At 36.2% G+C, this 23,475-nt stretch overlaps 1 protein-coding gene across 3 annotated transcripts in view; it reads left to right on the top strand.

Annotated features, from left to right (window-relative positions):
- Positions 1-23,475, top strand: part of PRKG1 (protein kinase cGMP-dependent 1) — a 1,338,496-nt gene that overhangs the window by 869,717 nt on the left and 445,304 nt on the right. The window contains exon 1 of one of the 3 annotated variants that reach the window (XM_058436251.1): positions 21,614-21,698. The exons of the other annotated variants lie outside the window; for them this stretch is intronic. Within the exon in view, the coding sequence (XP_058292234.1) occupies positions 21,652-21,698 (47 nt within the window). The 5' untranslated portion in view covers positions 21,614-21,651. Of the gene's footprint in view, positions 1-21,613; positions 21,699-23,475 lie in introns of those variants that run through there. 3 annotated transcript variants of the gene reach the window in all.

Genomic DNA, 23,475 nt, shown 5'->3' on the forward strand with positions numbered 1-23,475 from the left:
GTGTGACACAGTGACACTACACTCTAGCCTGGGTGACACAGTGACACCCTGTCAAAAAGAAAGAAAGACAGAAAGAGAGAGAGAGAAAGAAAGAGAAAGAGAAAGAAAAGAGAGAAAAGAAAAGAAAAGAAAAAGAAAAGAAAGTGAGGGTATGAAAGAGCAATGGGTCCATGGGGGTACGTCCACACCCAAGGTCATCACATTGGATGGGGCAAGTGAGATGGAAAAGGGTTACTGAGTCTTGGGGCCTCCAGAAACATCAGAAATTAATTGATTTATCAATTGGGAAAGTCTTAGAAAAATGTATAAAGACACACTGTCTGCACATAGAAGGCATTCACTTCCCCTCAATGTAGACTAAAAAAAGATGAAAGAAAGCCCATAAGCCCACATTAACCAAACGCACACACATGAGAAACTCCAAGTGTCCAGATTAACACCCTCAAATAGGCACTTGGTGTTTTCAGCTCTGGGGCTGGAGAGAAGATATGGGGCTTTGGCTTACAGAGACAGAAGCCTCTGTCCCCAGAGAGGGGATAATAGCTTCCAAAGTCTCTGGCAAGTGATCTGGCAGGTGGTACTTGACAAGCTGGATGAGAAGGAAGTGCTGTTTTGAAGAAGATTCTCCCCTCCTTCCATTTCACCAAGACAGTGACTTGCAGAAAGTTTGTGTCCTATGCATTTCCTGAATATAGAGGACTGGCATTTCTAAAGAGCACATCTCTGAAGGGACAGATGCTGGCCATTTAAATGTGGGCTTTGCGTGTTGTGAACTGACTGTTTCCATGCAGTAGGTCCAGGTCCAGTTTGCTAATAACAGTTGTATTTGCAGAGCCCAACACTGTCTCTGGCACTTAGTAGGCACACAACAAATGTTTGCTGAATGGTTGAATAAAATAATCCAGAATGAAAATATCATTTCCCCATGAACATAAATTATAACTTTTTTCATTGGTTGTCAGTTATCAAATTAGCATGGCACTAGCATCAAAGCAGACACATCAACCAATGGAATAGGATAGAAAACCCAGAAATAGATCCACACATCTATGGTCAGTTGATTTTTGACAAATGTGCCAAGAACACACAATTGGGAAAGGGCATTCTCTTTAATAAATGGTATTGGGAAAACCATGAATAGATATACACATACAAAAGAATGAAAATAGACCTTTGTCTCACTCCTTATGCAAAAATACACACAATATAAACAATAGACTTAAAAGTAAAACCTTAAACTGGAATACTATTTGAAGAAAACATATGGGAAATGCTCCATGACATTGCTTTGGGTAGAGATTTCTTGGATATGACCCCAAAACACAGGCAACAAATGCAAATATAGACAAATGGGATTGCATCAAACTAAAAAGGCTTCTGCCAGCCGAGAAAACAATAAAGTGAAGAGACAATCCATGGATTTCGAGAAAATACTTGCAAATCATACACTGGATAAGGGGTATACTATCCAAAATATACATACACTATCCAAAATATACAAGGAACTCAAAATATCCAGTAACCAAAAAACCCTCAAATAATCCTATTAAAAATAAACAGAAGATGTGAATAGATATTTATCAAAAGAAGAAAAACATAAGTCTTCAACTCAAATCTCATGACCCTTTTAATATATCATACTGCTGCTTATGCTATTTAACAATGACCCAGAGGGTTGTGTCGAAAGTGTGCACGGAGCATTTTTAAAAAATTGCTTTAGCATTGTTTTGCTTGTGAGATAGAGATAGTGTCACTAGTTGGAATGAATGCACAATTACAGGTATTTAATTCGTGGTCCCTGCATTCATTGAGTATACTTGGGAAATGACATGGATTTTTGACTTTGAAGGCTAGATGTTAAGCTACTGGAAAAGTATTGAGAAAATGCAATTCTTCTCACTCTTCTGCTATTGAGCCTTGGGGCCTAACTGCATTGAAAAGGAAGAAGTAAGTTGATTTTTCAGTTAACATGATTAAACAGTGCAATTCAAATATAGGGATTGTCAAAGCACAGCCTATAGAAATTATTTGCTCCGAGGGTAGAACTTGCTTTGATATGGTAGTTAGTAAGTTTTATAAAGTTTTTTCTAAATAAAACACTTAGGGTAAAGTTCTCAAGTCTTTTGAATATGGCACTTAAAGAAATTAAATAGCATACTTTATTGGGCATTGAGAAATACAGTTTGAAATATGAACAGAATTTTACTAGTTTAAGATACTTTATGTTCTGAAACTGTTTACCTTTCTGGTTGCATCTCTTGCTGTTTGCTACCACACATTTTTTTAAATTCCTGCCATAAACCTTATTTCCTCAAATGCATACAGATTTTTCCTCTCCTGTGTGGCTTTGCCCTGCTCTTCCTGTTGCCTACTAGAACTTTATTCCCTCTCCATTGGGGTAAGGCTCATTGATTCTTCATCTACTCTGGAAATCCTTCGTGGCTAGAGTAGGGGGCTCTCCTTCATGATCTCATAACCTATATGCATTTGTCTCTCCAATAGCATTTACTACACTGTCCAGGTGTTTGCTTTCTGCTTTTCCCACTAGGTTGTAAATAGTTTGAAGGCAAAGATATCTTTTGTCTCCATAACCCAATGCTTGGGCCCTAGTACACTCAGAGCAAATACTGATTAGATGGTTTAGGATACTAAGGTTTATTTGATTTGCCTAGTGATATATTTTCTCTTCTAATTCACCCAACTTTTTGCTTTTCAGCAAACTTTTTAAATATTGGACTATCATAGTAGAGAGAAAGTTGCTGCATCCGTTGTTCGTCAAGGATGAATCTCACTGCATCAGTGAGACTTTTAACACTTGAGTCCTGACTCTTATCTTGGAAAGTCTAAAGCCAATTTACTTAACTTGCAACTCTCTTTGTGATCCATATCAATACAATTCATTAAAAAATAGTAATAGTTTAAAACACTTATCAATAAAAAACAGATTTAAAAGTGACGTATATACAGCTAATAATTAGGCATTTTTAGGAAAATATTTAAAATATAACATTCAAGGGTATATAGCTAAGTTTTAATAATATATGTGCTCATGTACAGTGATCTAAAGATTTTCTCTGGTTTTCAATCCAAGAGTTATTTGTGGTTGTTTTGTTTTTGTTTTGTTTTATCTAGAGTCACTCAATGTAGCTAAATAGATCCAGTTATATATGTTCTTTCACATTTGTGCAAATAAGCGAAAACAATGTTTAAAAGCCATAGAGAAAAGGGCAGAAAATCTAAACATGAATAATGAAGCCCTATAAAACCTCTGCGCAGTTTTAGCAGAGTTTCTGAAAGGAAGTGTCCTCTAGGACTCAATCAAATCTCCTGTACTTATTTTTTCTTTTTTTTTTTTTTTTTGAGACGGAGTCTCTCTCTTTCACCCAGGCTGGAGTGCGGTGGCGCGATCTCCGCTCACTGCAAGCTCCGCCTCCCGGGTTCACGCCATTCTCCTGCCTCAGCCTCTCCGAGTAGCTGGGACTACAGGCGCCCGCCACCTCGCCCGGCAAGGTGACGGGGTTTCACCGTGGTCTCGATCTCCTGACCTCGTGATCCGCCCGCCTCGGCCTCCCAAAGTGCTGGGATTACAAGCGTGAGCCACCGCGCCCGGCCTCCTGTACTTATTTTTAAAGGGAGCTTCCTTTTTTAAGTCAAAGATAGAAATAGTTTTACTTGGAGTGTCCTGCAGTTTTAAATTAGCAGCCTAACTCCTTGGGGCCGAAATGTCTTCCTTATCTTCTTTGTTCTTTTTGTCTTTAGTAATGAAAGCAGAGATTGTTTTGGAAATCCTTTTTTTCTGCCTAAATTCTTGGAAAGCTTAAGTCTGAAAGCTAGTAGGTCTAGGAATTTTCTAGGCTAATGAAAAAAAAAATCATGCCATCCCTAGGGCTATTGTTAGCCTAATGGGAAGTGATGGGAAATAGAAACAACCAAGTTCATTCTGAGGCAAACAAATTTTTTAAGTGCTGAGATAGACCAATTTTTCCAGCCAAAACTGGGACTTATTACTGTATAATGGCACATAAATTCAGCTGTATAATGGCACATACATTTTGAGGTTCATATTTTGAAGGCAGATTCAAGAAGCTGACTGAAATAAGAGCATTCTGGTCACATTGATATAGCCTGCCAGAGTGTAAATAGGCTCTGCAGCGGAAATGTGTCAGAAATGTAGAAACTGACATTTCAGGACTGCCCCCTTAGACCATTACCATAAGGAAGAGCTACTTTATTATTATTTTTTTTAACAGTTGGTTGAGCAGAGGTTTTCGGAATTAGAATGATTTTGAAATAAAGATGAAATGTGCATGGTTATTTTATTAAGTGCATATTTGTTACTGACCTCCCAGCTCATTTCTGCACTCACTTAATTTCCTGTTGCTGTACTTTTCAGAGTTTCATATTCAAAGTGACAGTGGGAACATTTAGCGTAGAAGCCAACAAATAAATATGTCTTCTACTTCCGCCATGCCCACCTCACCTCTACCACGTTGAGTTGGAAACATTTAATTCAGTGACTTGCACAAGGGACAATTTCAAAGCTTGTATTTAGATTAAGAAAGTGGCTGAAAAGGAAATGTTATGCTCAATAGAAAATTATGACTCACTGATTTTGCATACGGGTAATATTTTTGAAAGACCACTTATCTTCTGGGAAGTGTGTGAAACTGACAGGAATTATATTGAAAACCAGCCAGATAGCCATGATAAGCAGGAACCTGACTTTGTTTTGGATATCCAGGGTTCTTAATAATCGTAGTGGTTTACTAACCAATATTCTACAGGGAAGAATTATTCTTTACCTTACGGCAGAAGCATGCCTTCCTATGGAGGTAGTTCTTTAGATGAAATAACAGGAACCATCTACTGTAACTTCTCACTGACCCAGTCCCATGAGGGCTGCCCCAAAAGGCGGGTAAGGAATTGCTCCCCAGTATTAGTTACCCATTTGAATACAATTCATTTCTACCAACAGCAGTTTTCTCCTATTTTTCCAAGAGCATGCAATAGCTAAGTTTAGTTTTTAATCCTTGAGGATGCCATTTTAACTAATGGAGTTCAGTAAGTGACAGCCCTGTTTTCCTCCCAGGCATTTCACATCTAGTTTTAATTCAGCAGTTCAGGAGCAAATTATTTGCCAAATGCAGGTGGCAGACCGTTGCCTTTCTCCCTAATGTCCATCTGTGGAGCACTTTGAGACTTTTCTAAAATGATGAATTGATATGTCTGTTGGGAAACAGCTTGTTACCCAGAACAGTGGTGTACATAAATGAGAAGCCTGCACACTGCAACAGAGACCACAGGTGGTATTCATAATAAGGCATCTGTGGATGATGTTAAGGATTTTTGAAGCTATTTGATTTTTTTTTCTCTGTTTAACTAAGAGTTTTCTTGTTTAGCTAACATTTCATTTTTTTAAAAGATTTGTTGTGTTCTTAGAGGTAATGCCTTTACAATTTAAACATGTCCAGGGATCCTTTTTATTCTGATACTTTTTACAATCATGAATAGGCTTAACAACTGATATGGATCATGCAGTTTCTCAGGAGACTCAGAATACAACTTGTGTTTTGTAATGCCACCTATGTCTTTATTGAACTCTCTATTTAATTTAATTTATTGATTGATTGATTGATTGATTGAGACAGAGTCCCCTTTTGTCACCTAGGCTGGAGTGCAGTGGCGCGATCTCAGCTCACTGGAACCTCTGCCTCCTGGGTTCAAGCGATTCTCCTGCCTCAGTCTCCCAAGTAGTTGGGATTACAGGTGTGCGCCGCCATGCCTGGCTAATTTTTTATTCTTAGCAGAGATGGGGTTTTGCCATGTTGGCCAGGCTGGTCTCGGACTCCAGCCCTCAGGTAACCTGCCCCCCTTGGCCTCCCAAAGTGCTGGGATTACAGGTATGACCCACCACATCTGTCCCTGAACCCTCTATTTTTAAAGAGAAACAAATACAATGAAGAGTCTATAACACTTATAAAAAATAAACATTAAATTTCAGTCAATAAGCAGAATAATTAAAATATAGGGTTTTATTTTGATGGAATATAGGTTATGAATCCCAGGATTTCCGAGTTGGAGGGATCTGAATCAGATCACCAATAGATGAATGATTTCATTTTCTTCTCAGATAGCCATTTTGCACCTACTTAAATTCTTCCAGTGATAGAAAACTTATCTCTTCTAAATTAAGCTCATTACATTTTTAAAATGCCTCCTGGCCTCTTTGTAACTTTATCTCCAGTAAGTCAATCTTTCTCTCTCTGTCTGTCTCAATCTCTCTCTCACTTAAAAGTGATTCCTGTGTGATTCAGTTTATTCATTCATCATTTATTGAACATGGATGGACTCTGTGCCGGGCACTGAACCAGGTTTCAGGACTTCATGGATGAAGAAGACATGGTCTATTTTTTCAAACAGTTCATAGTCAAGTGAGAGCAACAAAAAAGGAGAAACGAAAAATTATAGTACAGTGTGATAAATGCCTTGTTAGGACTAAGCATGAAGTGATACAAGAACATATTAAGAAAGCACATAGCCTGGACTTATGGAATATGGGTAGGCTTTCAGGAGGAGGTGATATTTCAGGTCAGTCTTGAGGAATGAACAATGAACTAGAGATATTAAAAATGCATAAGATTTTTAAAGAGAGATTTTTAGAAATTCTGTTTTCTTGTGCAGTTAAATTTTCTAATTTATTCAGAAATGTCATAAATTCATGCTGTGACTGCATTTGTTCAAAAAAAGACCAAAATATGGTTTTCATGTTTTTTTCATTTTTTGATACAGAGTCTCGCTCTGTCACCCAGACTGGAGTGCAATGGCGTAATTTCAGCTCCCTGCAACCTCTGCCTCCCAGGTTCAAGCGATTCTCCTGCCTCGGCCTCCTGAGTAGCTGGGATTATAGGTGTGTGCCTCCAGGCCCGGCTAATTTTTGTATTTTTAGTCAAGATGGGGTTTTACCATGTTGGCCAGGCTGATCTCTAACTCCTGACCTCAAGTGACCTGCCCGCCTCAGCCTCCCAAAGTGTTGGAATTATAGGCGTGGGCCATTGCGCCTGGCTGGCTTTCATATTTTGCAATGAAATATAGAGTCTTGGATTTCAAGGCAGATACTTCTAGAGGCTTTGAAACTGTCCAGATTCTCAGCTAACACAGATGGGATGTTGGTCAGTTGGATTCCCTCACTGGCTAAGTGGGTCCGACTTGACTGGCTGATTCATACTTGTGCTATGGGCTTTGAATGTAGTATTTTATTTGATCCTCATAGGAGTGCTTTGGGGTAGGCACTACAGTCAGCATTGCATATCATTATTCTGGGATCACCAGTTACAAATAAGTGAAAACTGTCAATCTGGGATTGCTAAGGTAAAACAGTATGATACTAATTGTATGAAGGTAATACTCTCAGCTGATGACTGAATGTTATGAGGATACATTCTCTGAGATATCATCCAACTTGCATGTAGCTTAAACTAATGGAAGCAGACCATTTGTTACACTACACGATGGCTGAATGGTGGCAAAGAAGACCCTCCTATTCAGGCTTTCAGCTACTTTTTTCCTTCTGATCCTTATGTGTGGTTCCTGTGGTCTTGGTCAGTATCAGCAAACATGTTTAATGGCAATGTGTTACCTGTTACTTCTCTATGCTATAAGAAACAAATGACCATGCTTTTTATGTGAGTGGAATTTAGCACTCATTTTGATATTGCCACTAGAATTTTATGTTGGATAACAAAATTATGTGTGTATGTATGTGCATACTATATGTATATATGTATATTCATATATATGAAGCACTTTCAAGTGTTCATTTGCTTTTCTCAATCTGTATCTATTTAACTAGTGTGTGTATGTCATATAGTATATATTATGCAATATTATAAAAGAAATTATGCCTGCCAATTATAAGAAATTATATAATATTTGTAAGAAATTTTGCCTACAATTAAAAATATTTCTTACCTAGTGTTATGTTTAATGCTTACTCTAAGAAATGTGAAACAGTTTACTATTTTCATTAAAAAAATAGAATATGAACAGAACTTTGTTGAAAGCTTTGGCACATTTTGAGATCAGATGGTCATTATGAATATAGTACAGATCATCACTAAATAACCTATAGATGTAAATTTTTCAATAAATTTAATTTTATTTAAATTTAGGAAAATCTTTTTTTTTTTTTTTTTTTTTTGAGACGGAGTCTTCTGTTTCGCCAGGCTGGAGTGCAGTGGTGCAATCTTGGCTCACTGCAACCTCCATCTCCCGGGTTCAAGTGAGAAAATTATTCATTTTTAATGTAAAGTGGAATATTAGTGTTATAAGAATAATTTGTTTTATATATTAGAAACTTTTATTTGATGTGCTTTTGTTTCTCAGAGAAAACAAAGAAAGTTCATGTAATCAACATAAGTGTGTCAAGATGGTCACCTCATTTGCGTTGGGGCATACCAAGTCAGGCAGTAGCAATTTTGTTGCCATAGTGACCATTTGGAATCTAGTTTAATAGCCTATGTAGGCAGCTTAATATAAAAGGCTTGTTTTCAGCATTATGTCCTCAAGCCAGTCTTGTGACTGACTGAAATAAATTTTTGGAGGAAAAAGGCAGGTCAAGTCTTAAAGAACAGCAACCACGTTCTTCGTTCAGTGTTCAGCTTGAATGTCACCTGTTTCTCTACCACACTGAAGTAACAGCTATGCTCACTGCTGCACAGGCATAGAAGAGCATGGTATTGCCTGGCTTTCAACAGGGAATTCCAACTCTAATTCTTCATGCCACCATCATCTCTTAACTTATGATCCCACTTGGATTTCTACGTGTACTGAATTATTTCCTTTTACAGAGAAATATTAAATTTGAAACAAAATTATAGTGTATTTGCTCAATAAGTCCATGGAAGTCCCACATCCTCACACACACATTGTAGTTTCTACCTTTTTTATTGTTCCACTTAAAACTGAGCTTCTTTTTCCATTTGAGAGAAGTGACTGAGTCAAGAAAAGAAGGCATGAGTAAAGAATTCAGAGAAGAAAATGATGTCTTCATGTTTAATTATTATCAGGATTATACATAGTACTATATTCATAGAATTTGCATGTGGCAAGCAAATAGATCTGAGTGAGTTTTTTCCTTATTATTCTCAGAAATGAGTTTTTCTTGTTGTCTAGTGTTTTTTATTTTTATTTTTATTTTTGTCAATGCATCATTTGACAGAGGGGAAGAAGAATGAAAAGAATGACATATTTTCAAGATTCTCTGTCAATGCTGATGGCAATGATGGGCCATAATTCTAATGATAGATTTTTGAGGGGTGAATAAGAGACTACTAAATGTACTTGGTGACTATAAGGTAACTTCTAATTACAGAAATGTCAAAATGTGAATAATGTGTTCATATTACAAGTGAAAAAATATGGAAATTAAGAATAAAAATTATACTAGTAAGAGGGTTGAAAGATTAAGAGAATGAAAATATAATATAATTCATAGAACAGTTGCTATTATTATAATTTTGACCTAATGATAAAATTTGTGGTTTCAAAAGTGTCTCACAGACCTTATTTGCCTATTACTAACTTTAATAGATTGTACTTATAGTGGTAATTAGGTTAATTAATTTTAAATCACATTGGTTATTGCCTCTAGGACAAAATGGGTGTTTAAACCTTAAGTTTGTATAAAAAATGATTTGGCACTGAAATCAATCTACTTTTATTAGCTTCTGGCAGCAAGAATAGATGTGGTTTACTAACAGGAATAATGAAAGAGCATCAAACTTTGATAAGAATTCTGAAGGAATGTCAGGGGCTTAAAACTTGGCAGGTCAATAAATAGCCAAAAAGTTAAATTCAAGATCAAGACTACACTGGGAGACAGAGGGAGGTGATGTTGTATCAAAGACCAGAACAGGAATTCACACAGTCCAACAAAAATGAAGTATGCTGAGCAAGTTGCCATGCCGGTGGATTATTGGTCCACAGTAAAATATCTGACAGTGCTTTTTGAGGATTCCAAATTCTTTTAATGAGACTGGGTTAAATTTCAGTTATATCATTGTATTTTATTTTATCTGATATTTATCTGATTTATCTGATTTATTTTTCTGATATTTATCTGTGTTTATCTGATTCTTCTGTGTTAATGTAGATGTGAAAAAAATTCTAAATTGGCTTTATGTAGAAATGTAAATGTCTGGTTGGCCAGCTATCCCACCTGACCTCAAAATACCCTTGAGGGCTCTTAGTATATTCTTTTTGTGGGTACATTCCTTATTCAAGTCTGGCAAAGGACTGCTTTCCCCAAGATAACATATGCTTTCCAACTTTTGTATTTTTTATGTTCTGCATGTCTGGGATGCCCTTTCCCTCTTCTCGCTGTCTTTCCAGATTTTATCTTTCCAGATGTTATCCTCCTCCAAGGTTCTCCTTAAGCACCACCTCTTGTGTAATGCCTTTCCCGATTACTCTATTGAAAAGTCTCTAAGGAATTAATTATCAGTCTTATATTTTGTGCTTCAAGGTGTTGACATTCTTAGTTAAAAGCAACACCACCAACAACTGTCAATTTGAATCTTGACTTTACCACTACTTAATTTCCATAGGTTTTAGAAAGTCCTTAACCCATGGTTTTCTCATATGTAAAATGTGGACATTAAATTGATAGCCTTGTAGAAAATTGGTATGAAGACGAAATAAACTTGGCATACAAATAAGTACCAAAAATAAGAAATGTTATTATCACCAATATGGCACTTAACATCTCCAGACTTTTTTATATATTAAAACTACAGCATCGTTGTCTTATGGACATGATATGTGGTTTACGGTATAATCTCCCTTCTTATAATAAGATTAATTCTCTACCACATGTGTAAACTAGCTTTTTTTGGCAGGGGGTTGTCACACTTGGTAATTTTAGTTTTATACTACCTTCAATATACATAATACTTTATAGTTGATGAACTATTCCTCAGTGTTACATGTTTGAGGTCCCCACATTGTCCTTTATTGAAAGTTATTTACATATATTAATTGAATGATACAGTTCTGTCTGATTGGGTGTTTCTTAGAAAAGCTTTTAAAAGTGTGGATTTACTATTGTTTTTCACCTTTATGTCCATTACTGCAAATGCAAAGTCACATACCCTTAATTTTAAACAACATATAAGAACCAGCTCCCCCAAAATGGGCAGCCAAATGCCTCCACATGTACCCAAGCAGATGTTTAGATGTTAAAGATGTCTAGGAATAAATTCTGCCTGGGATTATTGCTAATAAAGTTCACAGAGACAACCATACCTTCTCATATAGGTTGTGGTTTTCCATCCCTTTGTAGACCAAAACCTTTACCTGATGAGCAAAATAGAAAACTGTTGTTTTGATTGTTTTTGCTCTACTGATGAAGAACTAACAAACAGTAAAACAATCAAAGAAAGGAAAACTAATAATTTGAACCAATCCTTGATTATATGTTTAACTCTGGTGGAGTTTCATAGTATAAATTGATGTTAACATAACCTCATAACTCAACTGCTATATTGATCACGACCTTTGCCATCATCAAAGAAATAAAAGAAAATGGTAATAGGCCAGTGGCAGAGGTTCTACTAAATCTATAATGCAACATTTGTTTACCTCAACTCCAATCCATCAAAAGGATCAGAGGCTTCTAATTGCCTTTTTCTGCCACTATATTAATATGTATAGACAGTGTATTGATCTTGTTTCTGTATTCATTAGTATTCAAGGAACATGATAGCTTGTTCTGAATACCTATGAATGTTAGAAAATATCAATGCCAGTGCCCACTCTCAGCAGAGATATCCATTCACTTTTGCTGGGATTTAATTCTGTTGCCTCTAAATTGCTTGAAGATGTTTTGAGGATGCAAGTTTAAACTGAATCATTTTTTTTAAGTAGGTTAATTGGACAACAGTATTCACTTTGTAAGTGGATGGATTTGATTCTCAAATGGGAATATCTGTCTTGAAATTGGGTTATAAATTAATTTGCAATAATATTATTTCAGATAGCATAAAAATATATACATCAAGTGCTGCTAAAATCAGTGATATGAATTCTGAGTTCAGAGAGCATCTTTAAAAAAATAAAGTAGATCAAGTAGGAGGCTGGATGGGGAAGGTAGGTGAGACAGTCATGAGAGCTTTATACTAATAGCAGCTCAGCTGCTCACTGTCATTTAATGGCATCACATTCCTTGGCCTCCCTGAATCTCAGGTTTTAATATTTAAAATGAAGGCAGGTGCTGATGATCTATGATGCTACTCCTAACTCTAACATTTTGTGTTTCTAATTTCCAAAAGAATTTAGTCAATGTAGAAATACTTTGTTACAATTTACCTGCCATTATGAACTAAACAATGCTACTTGTCACTCAAAACCACAAATGCAAAACGAGTGATGATTGAAACTGAAAGCAAATATGCCTGTGATCTCTCAAAAAATAAGTTTTCTTGTTACAGAATAAGGGAGTGATTGGCAGGGAGGCTGATTATTATAAGCCTATTTCATGATTTTTGAAGTCGAAAATGAACTTTTTTTTATCTCTAAATGTGATGACTTACTAAAATCTAAAATGAGAAATCCAATATATGTAATTACTCATTGCAAATGATTCTCCAGATGATTTAAATAAACTTTTATTATGTATAAAGCATATTAATTAATGATCTATTGACAACATTTAACAATGATTTGTTTCTTCTGTAGATTGGCTAAGTTTAGTGATTCTAATTCTGTAATTTAACATCATAATGACAGTTTTTTTCTCCTCTCTCACCACACACATGGAAACAGTGAGTTAAAAGTCTAAACTCTAAGTTGAGTGTGGTAGTGCATGCCTGTAGTCCCAGTGGCCAGGGAGGCTGAGGTGCTTGAACCCAGGAGTTTGAGGCTAGCCTGGGCAACATAGAGAGACTTAAGACTCGGGTAAAATAATAAAAAAGAGAGAGAGAAAGAATCTGAACTCTGTTCTCTTGTCTAAAGTACTTTTTTCAAGTTGTACATATACATTAAATATACTATTCTATGCATGACGTTTCATGGTTTTTAAAAGTATTTACTACTTGCCTACCTCTGTGTCCCTCTAAATTTCCTTAGGCTTTCAGCAGTGTTGCTTTGGCAAGTGATAACCAGTGGACCAAATGCTAGGAAACTCCCTAGCATAACAATAGGAAGCATTCCAAAATACAGCCCAGCAAACAGTGGATACACCACATGCCTCCTGCTAGATTTCAAGGATGTATGTGTTAATTACAGCAGGTATTGCAAGTTGGATATTTTTATTCTTTTTTGCTAAATGCCCTGATTAGTGTGACTCAAATTGAAATTAAGATATATATGAATTTGGGGTTGGTATAAACATATTTTTAGATGTAACATGGAGAAAAAAATAACTAGTGAAATAAAAACAAACTCCACCTCCAAACCTTAGTTTCAAAAGCAGCCTATTTTATGGTTCCCGCACCCGTCTTTTTTGTTTCTTTTCAATATCATGATTAAAGAGATAAATAAATGAACAGTAACACTTGGACAATTTTCTTATAAGCTTGTTCATATGTTGACATATAGCATTTCAGTCTTTACTGGTTCTCAGATGCCATCTAAACCTCTGTAAGATGTGTTTTCATATGAATGTAGAATTATTTCCTAGAGACAGAAGATCATCAGGGAGTGGAGTTCCATTAATTCTCTGTGTCTGTATCTGTGTGTGTGTGTGTGTGTGTGTGTGTGTGTGTACGTGTGTGTGTGTTTTATATTTTTATAATTTAGTAGAAATGAGATCTCACGATATTGCCCAGGCTGGTCTTGAACTTGTGGCTTCAAGTGATCTTCCTGACTCAGTCTTTCAAAGTGCTGGGATTACAGGTACAAGCCACTTCTCAGCCTATGTGTGCATTTTCTTTAAGCAAAGAATCTATGGTTTGCATTTCTATAGTTTTTTTTTTTAATACTTTATCTTTCTCTGATTTCACCTTGTTCTGGTTCTCTCTATTCCAGTAAGACTACCAGTTCTTAAATGTTGATCTTATGATATCATTTTATTGCTAGAAACCTTGAAATATATTGGAACTACAAAATCATCGTTTAGGTCATGTATTTTGTAGTATTTATAGCACTAAGCAACTTTGTCCTCAAACTAGCTAATGCTTCTTTTTATTTCTAAAAATATCTATTTTCTGCTTTATCCAATTATGTCTACTTAATGATCTTTGCCTTCTAATCCTACCAAAACCCATTCCATATATCATCTTCCCATTCTTTAACCCACCTCTGCTTTTATTCTATTTAGTTAATATGTAGGGAAAAGAACATTGTACTTGGAGCCAAAGAGGCATGAGTTTGAATTTTATTTCTGCCACACAGTAAAGAAAATAATCTGGGGAGTTACCTAACCATTTGAAAAAGCCTTAGAATGGTCAGCCATAAAACGAGTATTAAGTGATTAAACGAATATCAAGGTACTCAATGAATATGGATTTTTCCTCCTCCTTTCTGCACATTTTTGATTTCTGGTCTTATCTTGATTCGCTCCAAAGTTATGTTTCCTTATCTCTCTCTGGATATCATTCTTACCTGATTACTCAGATTTGTTTTCCTTGAATCCATTTGCACTTTTTTTCTAGAGTTATCCAGCTATCTCTTCTATCCAATGGCCTATTAACTTTACACCAAAGTCCCTTTCTAGCCTTGTTTTGCACTCTACCTCAATGCAAACATCTTTTTCTCTAAACAATTGAATTTAATAATCACCAAACTCTCTTCTTACCTGATATTTCATGTTGATTATTGTCATGCTTTAAAAATTCTTCAGATTTACATTTAAATGATATAATAATATTATCACTTATTTTATATACAAATATGCCTTTAGAAACCTAACTTTCAAACTTATCACATTCAAACAGGGGCAGACTCAGGTTTGATTGGGCCTTAAGCATATAGAATTTTAGTAGTTTTTTAAAAAAAGATCAAGGACACAAACTAGAAAGTCCAGACATAGCTCCATCAGTGGAATCAAGGTAGATGTTTTAATAAAATGAGTTAGAAAAACAGTCTAGTCATTTGGAAATAGAAAAGTTGAACAATACCTCACAGTGTACACCAGAATGAATTTCAAATAGATCAAGGATTTGAAAGTGTAAGAATCAAATAAAAATTAATAGAAGAAAACATTGTTCACTTGTTTTATAATCTTGAAGCCAAGAAGATCTTTCTAATTGTACCCCAAAGTTTATTGGCATAAATTTGACCACATTCCAATATATATATTTTTTTGAGATGAAGTTTTACTCTTGTCACCCAGGCTGGAGTGCAATAGCACGACCTCAGCTTACTGCAAACTCTGCGTCCCGGGTTCAAGCGATTCTCCTGCCTCAGCCTCCCAAGTAGCTGGGATTATAGGCACCCACCATCACACCCAGCTAACTTTTGTATTTTTAGTAGAGATGGGGTTTCACCATATTGGCCAGGCTGGTCGCAAATTCCTGACCTCAGATGATCCACCTGCCTCGGCCTCCCAAAATGCTGGGATTACAGGCATGAGCCACAGTGTCCGGCCCATGTTACAATTTTTTTTATTTTTTTGGAGACAGAGTCTCGCTCTGTAGCCCAGGCTGGAGTGCAGTGGCGCAATCTCGGCTCACTGCAAGCTCTGCCTCCCGGGTTCACGCCATTCTCCTGCCTCAGCCTCTCCAAGTAGCTGGGACTACAGGCACCCGCCACCACGCCTGGCTAATTTTTTTTTGTATTTTTAGTAGAGACGGGGTTTCACCGTGGTCTCGATCTCCTGACCTCGTGATCCGCCCGCCTCGGCCTCCCAAAGTGCTGGGATTACAAGCGTGAGCCACCGCGCCTGGCCCAATTTTTTATATGTATATATTTGCATAGAAAAAGGATACCATCAGCAAAACCAGAAGGCCAATAATAAACTGAGGGAAAACATTTGCATTGCATATCACAAAGAGCAATCTCCTTAATATGTAAAGAGTTTCTTGAAATAAAGAAAACGTACCTACAGCCTAACAGAAAAATGGGCAAAGGTCATGAACCAACAGAAAGCAGACAGTTTTTAAACATATAAAAGATAAATAACCTCATTCATGATAAGAAAAATGCAAATTTAACACTATAGTGTTACACTATTTCTCACCTTTTAGATTGGTAAATATTCCAACTATGATAACATACTCTTTGACAATGTTGAGAGGAAACAGGTATTCTCATGCATTTTAGATGTAAGTAAAAATGAAAAAAAGACTCTACTGGAGGGGAATCTGACAAGATCCCAAATGCTTTATAGGTATCTTTACCTTTGATCTAGCAATCCTACTTCTGACAATTTATCCTAAAGATATGGTCATGCCCCTACAAAATGACAAATGTGCTGGGATGTTTATTTCAGTATTTCAGTGCTTTCGGGACAACCCAAAAATACATCAGTAGGAGATTAAATAAATTATGGAATACAATGCAGCTGTTAATAGATAATCAGGAAAAGGTAACAAAAGGTAATATGCTACCTTTTGAATAAGAAAGAGGAGAAATGAACAGCATGTATTCATCCCTATTTGCTTAAATTTGCATAAAAAAGGACTAGAAAGATAAATAGTAAAAATAGTTACCTTTATTTAGGTCAGAGATTCTCAACTGGGAGACATTTAGCAATGTCTTGAGATATTTTTCGTTATTGCAAGTGGAGTTTGCGGGTGGGGTTGTTGCTACTGGCTTCTAGTGGATATAGACTCATTGTGCTAGTAAGCATCCTTAAATGTGCAGGACAACCTCCGACACCCCACAAAAAAGAATCATCTAGCCAAAACCATCAACAGTGTTGAGACTGACAAACGCTTCCCTATGGGGAAGTAGGGCAATAGGGCCTATGGAGGTGATGGGCCAGGGTCAAGACTTCTCTGTGTATATATTTTTTGCATTATTTCTTTGATTCATTTAAATGTGTTACCTATTCCAAAATTAATTTTAAAGAACTATTAAAATGTCAAGATTTAGAACAGCAGTTTTTCTTCATTCTCACTATAAATTTTAGTATGAATGAATAGCAGGTATGCTTAAAATGCTTTGACATTTTTCTCTAATGCAATGCTCTTCTGGATATGAAGTAACTGAGTTGAGATGCTGATAATGTTCTGGACACTCACGTACATGTTGCTACACAGATACCAAGGTTGGCAAATAAATTAAAAGCTAGTCCATTAGATTAGTAGGACCTGCCAGGAGTGCTGTCTTGGGAAGGATTCTGCAGGCTTTTGTGGCCTTAGCAGTAAAGACTGCCATGATCAATTAGTGATGCTTGCCATGGTCAAGGGATGGAAAGACATAGACACATGTTTCAGGCACCTGCCATCTTTGATTTATGCAACCATATTGGTAGGCTATTTATTATTTTAACATGTTGGAGAAAAAAGCAATGTTTAGGCAATTCTAAGTTATGTAGATAAAACTTAGACTTATATATATATATAAGTTTAGGCAAATCTAAGTTATATATAACATATATATATGTTATATATAAGAGTTTAGGCAAACCTAAGTTTTATATATATACATCATATATAATGTATATATATGTAATAACTTAGATTTGCCTAATACGGTTTTTTCTCCAACAGGTTGTGTGTGTGTGCGTGTGTGTGTGTGTGTATATATATGTGTGTGTGTGTGTGTATATATATATATCTGTGTGTGTATATATCTATATTATGTATACATTATATATGTATATATAATATATATGTATATATATTTTATATATGTATATATATTATATATTATATATATATAATCAAGCAATTGAGCTCTAAAACATAGCAGCTCCATGTGGTAGCTGGTGACATGTACATCTTAGAGATGAAAGAACTGGAGTTCACATAGTTGGTGAGTACCTGAGCCAAAAGTGAAACTCACGTCTGTCTGATCCAAAGCCTGTCCTTGTTATTATTCCTTGTGGTTTGGCCTATACACATGAGCATATATAAGAATACTGCATATATAAGAATACTGCATATATATAGTATAAATTAAAAATCCACCATTTTTCTAAATTCTGAGGGAATTAAGAACAAGTACTTTGATCCATGAGTTTAATCAGACAACTTCTTCTTGTCTGGCACCACAGAATTATGTATTTCAGATGTTTGTGAACTTGAGTAACTTTGCTTTTATATGTCCCTAGATATTTTAATTTAAATGTATTTAAGTATAAAAAGAGAAGTGTTTTTTTCTAGATGAGTTTTTACAAAATAGTTTACGATTTTATCAGTTCCTCCAAGATTGGCATATTATCTTTTAAACTCTTAAGTATTTTGAAGCCTAAGGAAAATATATAATCTAGACTTCCCTCCCTACACTAAACTCCCTCAAACCAGTGTACACATATACAAAACATGGTGATATATTTATGTTTTATAGATGACTGAAGAAAGTAAGGGCTAGTGATATCTAGTATCTTGTTGCAAATCATACTGCCTCTCTAGATCACAGAAAGAACTAGTCAAGTGTTCTTTCTAATACATCATCTGTGTATCCCACCACAGTACTGACGTGATGTTTTAGTATTTATTTAGTATTTATCTCTTGGGCATCTATTATGTGCCAGAAACCATTCTAAGTTGTGTACAATGGATAGTAAATGAATATTCTATGTGTGCCTAAACTTCAAAATGGAAACAAAATTACAAAGACATATCCAAATCCCAAATGAAAAATCAGTGTTTGGCATCTGCTATGTGTGGTTAGACCACAGGAATATGTTTGCATAAACGAAAACACCTGCAGAATAAGCGAATGTCAAGGAAAAATAAAACACTCATTATAATCATAGCACACATGGAGAAGTATATTTTATAACATTTGCAATTGTCTGTTGGTACAGTGTGTACTTTAATATCCTTGGAAGACTTTTCCTTAGGCTGATAATTCTTTAGCAGACAGCAGTGTCTTCCTGAATTTTAGCAGTAGTAGCTTAAGTATGCTTGCAAAGAAAACAATAACCTTTCAAAATACTAAATAACTACATGCTATTTCATGGGACTTGGCATTTCATATCTGTGCTCTGCAGGCAGGCATCATATATATTTATTGCCAAATGTGTGGTCTGGGCATTGTAAAAGTCTCAAGGAAAAGGCTGATTTGGGAGAGAAGCAGCCTCTACTGTACTAAACACTTTTCCACAGCTGGTTATCTAATCACACACTGGTCTTTTATTGCCATTTTGTGGGTGTTTGTAAGTTTGCTGTTTTAAGCATTTATCCCTTTTTTCCAAGTATTTTTTTTAATTGTTCAACCAGCAAGTGGTAAAATGCAGACTTGCAAAATTGTTTTCATTTCAAAAAACAGCAATTGTTTTTACTAAATGTTCCCATGTACGGTATTTTGGAAGTCAGATGTCAATACTCCCTTGCCCCTCTATATAGAAATTTGGGGATTCATTAATGGGGAGCAAAATTGGTGGGTAAATTTAACTTTAAAATTTGATACATGAGTCATAGTCACTCAGTCATTTGGTCAATAGGCATTATTAACCTCCCTCTGGTGGCAGGCATTTTTATTAAGGTAGAATACTTTAATCTTCCCTTTTTGATTTGACCTACCTGGATTTTCTGAAATGAAAAGAAAGACAAAAAATAGCTTTGATAGAACCAGTTCATTGAGAAGCCAAATCGGATAAGAACATCTAATTACATTGATATCTCTATGTAGCGTTTGGGCACAGGGCAATATTTGTCTGTCACACAGTAGTAAAGAAGGCATAATTCACATGATAATGTCACTCTGGAGAATTTACTGAGTTAGCAATAAATTGGAAATAACCAGTATTTTAGTCAATGGAGGAATGGTAACATAAATTCTGTGCTGTGAAATATAACACAACCATTATAAAAATCACAAGGCAGATCTCTATGTACTAAAATGAAAAGACAATCTTGTTATAAAGTTAAGTGAGAAAAAAAGAAGAAACAAGTGGCCAAAAATATGTAAGAAAGAACCTCACACCTACATAAGCATGAATTAGTTTATATAGGCTTAGAGAAAAGTCTAGGAGGATGTACACCAAACTAAAGTTAGCGTAATCTGGGGTGGTAGAGGAGAAACAAAATGTTTCCCCATTAAATTCTCACTGTTTTAAAAAATCATTTCGGTACAACGAGTTTATAAATTAAGAAAATAAATATAAATGTGCAAAAAATGTGCAAAAAATATATATACTGAGTGAAGGACTTGCGCCCACCAGCAGCTAAACAGAGTGCATGTATGTGGTTTAAATAGATAAGAGAACTGGGAAGGGAGGAGGAAAATAGCACTGTGCCTGATAAATTTAGAATACTGCAAAGTGGATGAGTGTTGAAACAATTTTAAAGCAACTATAGCAAATAATAAATTGGTTTCTTAAATAGTGCAATTCGGTGATTTGAATTAATCATTCAGCATAATGTTGTAAAGGGTTATTATTCCTATAACTTTTAGTAGCACATTGTTTGTCAGAGTAAAAAAAAATGGTAATAGCTTAGACTTATTTCAAAGGATCCTGCTATACTCTCTTTGAGCCTAAATCAAAGTAACAGGCAAGCCTTGATTGAGTCATGACTTGTCCCCTGTCACTCATCTGGTCTGTTTCTGAGATAGTGTGTTTTATATCAGACAATCTGATTTTCTATTCTAGAGTAACTGGAGATATTCTTGCTGGGGAAGGGTTGGAAAGAGGGAGACACATTTCCTCAACAGCCATCTTAACATTGAGTTTAATAATTATGTAGTAGTCCTCATGGTTTTACCAGTACAGTTTAGTTGAACTGCCTCTCTACTCTGTGTGAACTGTGACTACTGTGTTCTGGTGTGAGGAACGCAATTACTTGTATGTCCAGCACAATCATTCTCTCAGTCTAAGCAAGTCATTTTGCAAGCATGAAATTGAATTTGGTTCTAAATTCCAGGCAACAAATTATTTTCTCCTGTTTAAGGGACCTCATTTTTCTTTCCATTTATGATGTTTTCACTTAAAAATAAGGTGACCAGTTGTCTCTGGACTAAGGGATTTCCTGAGGGAATTTTAGTGCTACTACTTAGAAAATACTAAAACATAGACCATCAAGAAAGTAAATTCCTGTCAGTTTTGTATCCAAGAAAAAAGCATTTATTGGAAACAAAACGAAACAGAAATCCAAGCTGTATTCACTTCCTACTGCTGCTGTAACAAATTACCACAAACTTGACGGCTTAAGAAAACAAATTATTATTTTATAGTTCTGGAGGGAAGAAATCCAAAGTATATCATAAAGTGCTAAAAATAAAGGTTCCAGCTGGGATGGTTCCTTCCAGAGTCTCCAGGGAAGATCTGTTCCTTGTCTCTTCCAGCTTTTAGATGCTGTCAGCATCCCTTAGCTTCTGGTCACATCCCTTCAATCTGCTCCCATTGTTACATCACCACCTTCTGCCCCATTGACTCATAAGGACAATTATGGAGTCATTGCTTCTCTCCCATAAGGACCCTTGCAGTTACATTTAGAGCCCACCCATATAATCCAGGATAATCCCCCTATCTCAAAAGTCTTAATCACATCCACAAAGTCCCTTTGTTCCATATAAGGTAACATATTTACAGGTTCTGGGATTATGACATGGACATCTTTGGGAGGCCATTATTCAGCCAACTACCCCAGGTTAGAATTCTGCTCTGCCATTTTCTAGTTAGGCAAAGATGTAAATATCCTTGAAGTCACATAACAAATATTTGTTGCTATCCACTGCAAAGCCATTTGCTAATTTTGCATGAGAAGCCATAGAGTTAGCAGTTCGTTGGGCTGCGGGAGTTCAAATTCTTACTCCAGCAGTTGTTAGGTGTGAGAATTTTGCTTATGTTAACTTAAACCTTTTTTTGCCCCAGTTTCCTCTTCTGTAAGGTGGCTATTATAAGAGAACCCACTTCATAAGACTATTGTAATGATATAGTGAAGTATTAATATTGTAAGTAAAGAGCTTAGAACAATGTTTGCCACAAAGAAAAGGCTTGGACATGGCTGGGCACGGTGGCTCACGCCTGTAATCCCAGTACTTTGGGAGGCCGAGGTGGGTGGATCACGAGGTCAGGGGATCGAGACCATCCTGGCTAACACGGTGAAACCCTGTCTGTACTAAAAATACAAAAAATTAGCTGGGCATAGTGGCGCATGCCTGTAGTCCCAGCTACTGGGGAAGCTGAGGCAGGAGAATGGAGTGAACCTGGGAGGCGGAGGTTGCAGTGAGCCGAGATTGCACCACTGCGCTCCAGCCTGGGTGACAGAGCGAGACTCCGTCTCACAAAAAAAAAAAAAAGGGCTTGGACAGCCTTGACTGCTGCTGCAACTTCAGTTGTGACTGGGTGTTCTTCTGAGGTCATACTCACAGTTATGACATAGTTTAGCGTTTTTACATGTCATCTTTAATAAATTTTCATATTTCATTTGATTATTTTGGGGTGAAGTTGATTTGCTTCTTTGCATATTTCTCTTTCCAGTGAAGCTGAAGAGTTAAACAGATTAAGAATGCCTTGAGCCAGAGTAGTCTTTCTTCTGATGGATCACCTCATTCAGAAAAGACTAACACTGTATAATAACAATAGTTAATACCTTTAACACGTGAACAACTAATTCTAATAATAATGTTCACTTGAGTATGTGTTACTATTTTCAAAGCCTTTTTTACATCTGTTATATCTTTTGATGCCAGCGTAGACACCTGCTCGAAGACTTCAGAAACTCCCCCTCTCAGATTTCCGCAAATGCTGATGGAGGGGACCATGGAGAAAGTAGACTACCCACCAGGAAGGGCCACACATGCTAATGAATAAGATTCTGAGTCCTATACTGTGATTTTCTTTTTCCTGCTGAGTGAACAGCAGTTGGGAATGGGGGAGGAGAAGAACTAATCAATCCTGGCTTTGTTTGCATGTTATTTTATTTTATTTTTTTTCCAGGGCAATCAGCGGAAGGGAAATAAACTGCTTATTAAAATGTTTAAAGCTGTACTTAAAGGCTTTTTCTTTAGAGCCAGCCAGATTTCTAAGTCTTTTTCTTCTCAATGTTTTTTACTCCTCTTCAAAGGTAGCAAAATGTAAACGCATTCAGGGCACATACTGGTCAGGGTGTTTATGAAGCCAATGGAGAGAACGTCACTGTAAGCACTGTTCCCCCACCCTGAAGGACAGTGAAAACATGCTAAGCAGAAAAGTAACTTTATTTTTAGTGCTGAGGAAAAATAAAATATACAGATGCTATTGCCTAGATTCCCTATGTTGTTTTGAACACCGGTCCGAATTAATGAGAAGCCTGTGTGTGTTTAAAGCCAGGAAAATCCAGATTGAAGAATACTCAGATGTAATGGAATAGGAGAGAACGTCACTGTAAGCACTGTTCCCCCCACCCTGAAGGACAGTGAAAACATGCTAAGCAGAAAAGTAAC

Source organism: Hylobates moloch, unplaced genomic scaffold (assembly GCF_009828535.3).
Source record: "Hylobates moloch isolate HMO894 unplaced genomic scaffold, HMol_V3 SCAFFOLD_3, whole genome shotgun sequence".
Classification (NCBI taxonomy): domain Eukaryota; kingdom Metazoa; phylum Chordata; class Mammalia; order Primates; family Hylobatidae; genus Hylobates; species Hylobates moloch.